The sequence below is a fragment of the Saccoglossus kowalevskii genome, chromosome 20 (assembly GCF_978046115.1).
Source record: "Saccoglossus kowalevskii chromosome 20, keSacKowa6.1, whole genome shotgun sequence".
NCBI classification, from domain to species: Eukaryota; Metazoa; Hemichordata; class Enteropneusta; family Harrimaniidae; genus Saccoglossus; species Saccoglossus kowalevskii.
Window position 1 is genome coordinate 3,141,011 of NC_140660.1, and position 7,683 is coordinate 3,148,693.

The 7,683-nt window shown below is 33.9% G+C and overlaps 1 protein-coding gene across 1 annotated transcript; it reads right to left on the reverse strand.

Moving 5' to 3' along the window:
- Positions 1 to 414: 414 nt before the first annotated feature.
- Positions 415 to 7,581, reverse strand: LOC146729897 (uncharacterized). The gene is made up of 5 exons (XM_085494642.1): positions 7,505 to 7,581; positions 6,377 to 6,433; positions 5,112 to 5,254; positions 3,632 to 3,973; positions 415 to 2,864 (listed from the first exon to the last, which is right to left on the reverse strand). The coding sequence occupies exons 2-4, from the start codon at positions 6,395 to 6,397 to the stop codon at positions 3,676 to 3,678; spliced, it is 462 nt and encodes a 153-aa protein (XP_085350768.1). The 5' UTR covers positions 6,398 to 6,433; positions 7,505 to 7,581; the 3' UTR covers positions 415 to 2,864; positions 3,632 to 3,675.
- Between the last annotated feature and the right edge of the window lie 102 nt (positions 7,582 to 7,683).

Below are 7,683 nucleotides of genomic sequence, written 5' to 3' on the forward strand. Positions count from 1 at the left end.
AACCAACATCTCTGACTCTCTAGCAAATTTTTGCAACTTTGGAAACGAACGTTTTCGATCCTTCACCAAAATTTTGTCGCCAGCTAAATTTCTTTGCCTATGCATGCAGCAAATACAGAGTTCAACTGAAAGGACTCTCCCACATGAAACTGTGAGGGCGCCAGACTTATGAAAAAAGGTCTGCAGTCTACTGCACTCATTTATATCTCGCACCCAAAGATAATTTAAGAGAGTTGAATACATTACCCGGTTAATATTACAACTTGTTTTCAACGTTGTAACTGCGGATTGCAAGTTAGCGATGATTACTGAGTGTCATTTTTTTCAGACACATCAGGAGTGAGAGTATATAATAAATTACATTTTAAAAAACATTTTTTTTTTCCATTGAAAAAGAAAATGCAACAATGAAGATTGATAGAAAGGATTTTTATTTATAGAGTGCCATGATATTAAAATTAATTAAAAAAAAACAATACAAAAAGTTTCACATGACAAAGTTTCAATAATACCATTAAATAACACTTAAAAACAAAAGGTAAATAAATTCCACTACTAGGTGGTGCTGCGACATTGGACGGACTTAAAAATGATCAAATTTACATTCAAAACTATACAAATTAAAATCTATTTTTATTCTGTAGGTTTTTGCAGAGGAAATTGGTTATTCAAAATCAAAATTGTTAAAAGCATAATTAATTATCCTAGCTTCCTCTGTCTGTTTCTCCGCTTGGCTCTCCGAAGTGGAGTGACAGACTGATGAAGAACGCGATATAGTGAAAGTATAATTCATGTTAAAAAGAAATCGGCATATTTTCGAAGCGCAACTAATAATTTAGCGAGTAAAAAAAATGACAATATTATTATATAAACAATATATACATTACTGTTTCCACCTTTAGTGTATATTTTAACTTTAATAGCATTGTTTGAACGGAATGAACAGAATTTGCTACAATTTACATGATTTGTGCAAAATTTTAGAGAAAACTGCAATAACAGGTTTAGCAAAAAATTATGAGTGTCACTATTGAGGTCAAAGGTTATCAGAGTAATGATTTTTGTTGAGTTGAGAATATATACAAGGCTGAATTTGATACAATAAAAAAAAAACCTGTCGAAAAACAAGCTGCTCTCTGATTGATCTGACTGTAAGGTGTTGGGGCTGGGTAGCCAATCAGACACAGTCTTGTAAGTAGCATATAGATAAGGCAGAATTTTGATACATTGATAAAAACATGTAGAAAAACAAGCAGCTCTATGATTGGTCTGAATGTTAGGTGCCAGAGTGGTAGGCAGCCAATTATATTGACACACTTTAGTGGTGAGAAGGCTGGAACCATACTACTATCACTGCCATCACAGGCAACAATTGGAAAACTTGTTTGCACACTGTCATCAGACTCACCAGAAGGTGAAGTCAAAATTGGTTAGAATTCTCCAGAAATCCAATGCCAAATATATCAATCTTTGCAGTATTCAGTGTCACAACCTTGATTGGTCCCCCCCTGGTTTATCCATAGGACTGCTTCATTTGTATCTATAGAAACAAACCAACTTTTAGCAAGGGACGAACCAACTAATTAATTGGAGGTTAATGAAAAACAAGAAAATACTTACTTAAAAAAAAAGAAATTGTCACTGTAATTCACACATTTCTTACACAATGAAACAAAAATAAAGCAACTCAAGAAGAGGGAAGAAAAATACTTTGACTTTCGATGATTTGACTTTCGATGGTAATTCCAATACCAACAGATGCACGCAAATGTTTATATTTCCTTCATTGTTTTGCTTGGATGGCCCAATAGTGATATTCTCTGTTAACACTCATGGCAGTCACTAACTTTCTTTAAGATTTAAACTGAATTTACTTGCTAGAAACAAAATTTAATGAGAAAGTGAATATTTTATGGAGGGGAATTAAGACTCCCTAACCCACAGTGAACATTTTACTGAAGGGCTTTAGACCCCTTAAGTTGCCATCAAAAAAGTGAGAAACTTAAGACCCCCTAATTCACAATGAATATTTGACTGTAGGGACTTAAGACCCCCTAAGTCATAGTGACTTTCAGTAATTTTTTTTCTCACAATCATCCAGGGATCATCGATGCAAACAATTTCTAGAGGTAAAAAATTATCTAGTTTAACCTTCCCTGGTTTTATTTCAGCACATTCAGATTTTTGCAAAAAAGAAATTGAAATGCTGGAAATAAAAATTAAGCATTTTAGGTCAAAAATCTGTGATCTCGTTTTAATTAAAGTGTCTGTTCTGGTGAACACTGAAAAAGTTAACAAAATGTTCGCACGTTAATAAAATAAAGTGCTACATACATAACTCAAGTTTGAATGTTGTATAAAACAAACCACATATTTGTCATGTGACCCATTCCAGACATGACACAGTATGGCACTTCAACTGCATTGTTAACAGCTTAAAGCGAGAGGATCGTCACCTGCGCTTGTGCGGGAATCGAGTTCCAAGCAACGATGGGAAAATGCAAAGGCTCATGGGAAGATGCTTGTTGTAAACAACAACACGCTATGGCCGTTTGCCGCATGCGCAGGTGACAACTCCACGGCTTTAATTTTCACATCTACGAAATTTGTAAATTTTCAGTAATTCTCGAAATTTTTCTTGTGTGAAATTAAAGCAGTTCACAGTATTTAAGAGAAATTGCTGACGTTTTATGATTCGGCTTCCACCACTGTAAAACTGTGAGTAGTTGACTGCGATGGTGACCTTGCAACGACCTTTGTGATGTGACCTATTGGTGTATCCGTTGGCAACGGTGTCGGTTCTACGGAAGATCCAGGAGGAGTGTTCGGTGACGATGCTTGATGTACCGGTGTAATTGGGGTTTCTGATGAGAAAGAACAAAGATGAGAAAATTTATCCATTGACCGTCAAAATTGATTGCAACATTTTGCATTTTATGTACTTTTTCACATTAATTTGGGACCAAACGGACATTAGTCCCCATTGATGACAGGTATTGATTTAAATTTTTGAAAAAATATGCAGGTTTTATTTTGTGAATGATAACGAAATTGACACTGCATGAAAGGCATATTCACCATTTTGACATCACAGAACAGAACACTAGAGGGCGCAATTTGCAGGAACTGTATTTTCATGTATTTTAACAAAAATTTCTTAATGAGCATAATTTCCAATCATCCACTGATCCTGATCAAAATATTTTTTTTCTTTTCAATTATGATAAATTATTATAAATTATGATAAACATTATGCGGGTTATTTTTATGAATTGTGACTTTGGTAAATTCAACATTTTATTTAGGTCTTCGTCTTAACACACACTTGAGGTGTTAAATTATGAACATTTCTAGCAACGAATTTTTTAATAACTGTTTATAGTATAATTCATTCTTTGAAGAACAACAATGTCAGCCTCCTTCTCATTTCACAAAATCAAAATGCATAATTTTATTCAGAATTTTTCAAAATTTTTGAATCAAGATGTACTTTTTTTGAAAATTCTGACCGAGAACTATAGCCAATTAAATAAAATTTGTAGAGTCACAACACCAGCGGAGGAAAGGAGGAAGAATTATGATGTTAAAAATTATTCTGAGTATTCAAATAGTTATTATTCATTGTACTTACCGATAAGGGAAGGAGCAATGGAGACTGACTTACTCCGTCCGCTGCTAGCACTTGACTTGGCATGGGGCCGTCGAAGACCGCCCTCTTGTGATGGAACTTTTATCGTTTTTTAAAAAATAATTTACCATAATATCATAAAAGTTTGCAAAAATTAAAGAAAAACATCTTCGTACCTGAGTGGATGGTCTCTGAGTAGACTTGCTAGCATGGATGGACGCTGGCGTTGGTGCTGGTACCGTATTCATAGGTGTGCCCTCACGTAGTGGGGTCATTGTCCTACTAATCATTTTAGGGGGTCTGTAATTGTTACTTATTTTACCAGTATACTTGGAAAGATAACCCCTGAAAATAAAACAAAAATGAAAATTACGTAAGTCTTTCAAATTTTAACTTGCAGTGACAACGATCAAAGCGAGCACTGTAAATATTGAACGACAGAATATATCAATTCAAAACAGTGACGATAGATCTGATTCTTTTTTTCCACTCATTAAATTTTCAACAAGGCATCTAGATATGTCATTTTTTGCTGTTCTTTTAAATTTGTGGAAAAAAATCAGTGAAAACAAACTCCATACATAACACCCAAAAAGTCTTTTCAGCAAAAATTGAATTGAAATTGAATCTTTCATACGCTAAACAGCCCTTTATGATTACTATAAAATATTTTAGCTGGAATTAATTTTTGCTAAAATATTTTTATGGGTGTTTTGTATGAAAATTAATTTCACTGATTTTTGATGAGTTGAATGTAAAATATAGAAAAAAGGTATATTCTCTGATTTTATTTTTACTGAATAACTCATTCACCAAAAAGAGCGAAAATAAAGTATTTTACAGTTTATCCAAGAATATTGTGAAACAGCAAATTATGTAACTCTAGAGGGCACTAGACACAGCAATACGACAAATGCTCCTAAACGCTATGATCACTGTTTACATAATAATAACAAGCAGCCAGTCAGCTGAGATAGCTCTGCTGTTAGCAATGCACATTTCAATTAAAGAACATTAGAAAATGAACAATATGTATAGTATCAAAGCAACCAGCTTGCTGTTTTCAACAAGAATTCAAAAATATCACTTTTTACCAAAAATTACAAAAATAATAATTGAAGATATCACCACAAAATTAACAAATCTGAAAGAAGCCCACATGTAGTACTTATATATGTAATATACATGTAAAATCAATCAGACTTGTGTTTTTTTAAAAGAAGTTGAAAATATCACTTTTTACCAAAAATATTCACCAAAATTAGAAAATTGAAGATATCATCATGAAACGAACAAATCTGAGAGAGGTCTACCCAAGGTACATATACACCAAGTATCAAAGCATTCAGGCTTGTAGTTTTCAATAAGAAGTTGAAAAAGTAAAACATTGTCATGGACAACGAGGGACAATCACTCATATGATAAGCTCCGCTCGACAAAGTCAACAGTGGAGCTAAAATAAAGTGAGGAAAAGTCAACTTACTTTCCTTTCCATGAATAAATAGGTTTGATTAGAAATATTCCGGATTCTTCCTCTATCATTGAGAGCGTATCCATAAGTATGTGCGCTAGTCGTAATCTTTCTTCTCCCATTTCATCCATTCTGTCGTTCCATCGCTGTGCTCTCTGGTGAAAACAAAATGGCGGTCAGATTAAGAAAAGGCAATATTTATGCAACAAAAATTTTTATCATATTTTCAGGGACATATAATTTTGTTATTGTTATTTCATTTTCATTTTTTAAATCAACAATATATCTAGCAGTGAGAATAATGGACATTGAAAGGCCTGTGTAAAAAAATATTGTTTCTTTTCAAGTGTTGCTGTCAACGGCTCTCAACAAGTTCTGGTACAGTTGTTTTTATTGGTTTTTACGTTCCAAATTAGATAGCAGGACTACAAATATTACAGCAGATATTGCATGCCACAGTTACAAATATACGTTGTATATGTGTAGATTTTAACAACAAAAAGTTAAATAGACAAATCGAAAATATGTAATGCAGTACCAATAGATAGGGATTAAAGACATTTTCAATTATTTTTGTATTTTTTTGTAAGGTTGAGAAAAAAAAAATATCTCTGTTTCTCGTTTCCGTGCACATCATTTTGAACTATGCGCCTCAGACGTTTTTTTTCCTTCTAAAACATTCCAAAATGCGCTTGTACTCGCACTTGACACAAATTTCCCCATTTTAGCTCAGTAATCAAAAAGAAAAAAGAAAACGTCTTGCCACCTCATTTTAAAATTTCCATGAAACAAGAAACAGAGGATTTTTTTTCCCTGCCTTAATTTATGTTTTAATTTTGAGCTATTTGTACATATTATTTCCCATCGTCTGCCGATTTTGATCCATTCTATGACAAAAGTTGACCAATGCTTTTAAAAGGTTAAAGCGCGGTGGTCGTCGCCCAGCGCACGTTCGAATTTCATGTAAACATACAATGTATTTTACACGCGTTGTATACGTCGCTTTGAGTCCCATATCGAACAGGACGTGGCACGACGACCACCGGCCTTTTCGACATTCAGCAAAACATGTCGCCCTTTAAATGTGTTGTTGTTCAATTCAGATTACGATAGTTTTCAGTAACAGTGAATAAATTTAAACTGTAATGACCTTCATTTCATAGTAAATACATCTAATGAATTAATGAACTTTGAACTTGGATTCCCATAATTCCATGCTGCAATCCCAGGGATTGAGGAATGTCAGTTTAATATGTTTTACAACTTTTACCACTTACTGTGTTTTGTAATGCCTCCATTTTGTCCAATAAATTAAACACATCGTCATCTAAGTTCTGACTCTGACGTACGCCCTCTGGAAGAAAAAAAAAACAGAACAAAAATATTGACGATTACTGATGTTACAAAGTTAAAACAAGCATGACATCTTGGGAATGACATTCCTGGGAAATATGACATACCAGGGCAAGGTGTCCATGAGGTATATGGCATCATAGAGTATGCCGTCCGAGGGCCATGGTGTTTTGTTTCTAGGACATGGTGTTCGGGGGGTAAGGTGTCATAAAGGAATGACACTCAATTCACATTTCCAATGACTTATGATTGATAAATTTCTACTGTACCATCAAAATGACGTAGATTGGAAGAAATAAGTTGTTTATCATTTAGAATTTAGAAAATGTCTAAAAAGTAAATATTTTTATTTATCACTGATTGAAACAATATTGATGCACAGTGAACGGTGTTTGTAAATACACCAATAAGTTACAGAAGCCCTCTGTTGCTAAACGGTGTGGTGTGTTGGATACATTAGTGATATATGCTAATACACAACATGGTAGGCCACAAGCTAACTTTTTCAACACCAATTCCCTCTTTTCATCAAAATTCATAAAATAGTTGTATTTATAAGTCTGCACTTTCCTTCAGAAGATTGGGACAAAAATAGAAAATTTTTTGAGTAAGAACTGAAAATTGAATCAAATTTTGTCTGTCGGCTCCAAAATCCAAGTTCATTTCAAGAAATGTTGAAGAATATAAGAAAAAGTGCCGAAAAATTCGGGCGAGAAAGTCTGGAGGTGAAATAGGCAATTTTTTTGAGTAATAACTGAAAATTTAAAAAAAAATTTGTCTGTCGGCTCCAAAATTCAAGTTCATTTCAAGAAATGTTGAAGAATATAAGAAAAAGTCCAGAAAAATTCGAGCGAGAAAGTCTGGAGGTAAAAAGGTTAAGGACAACGTCACACATGATACCCTACGGCCGTTTAACTTCTCCGGTATGATAAGCAAAAATTAAACATGTTATAATATTTTTACGACATGTATTGGTCAAATGAATCCTAAACTAGATTTGTGATGTCACTGAAAGCCCAAATATGGGCAATAATAATCTCATTTATGCATACCTTCTATTTGTTTCATCTGTACATGGTGCGTATATTTTTTAACGAGATGAACTAATCGTTGTGACGGCAAATCAACATACTGCTCCATCGCATCCACTGCATTGTTGTAAACCTCACTCTGTACCTTCTCAGATGCCACGCCTTTCTTAAGAGCACGCTGGTTACGTTCCCAGTCCAAC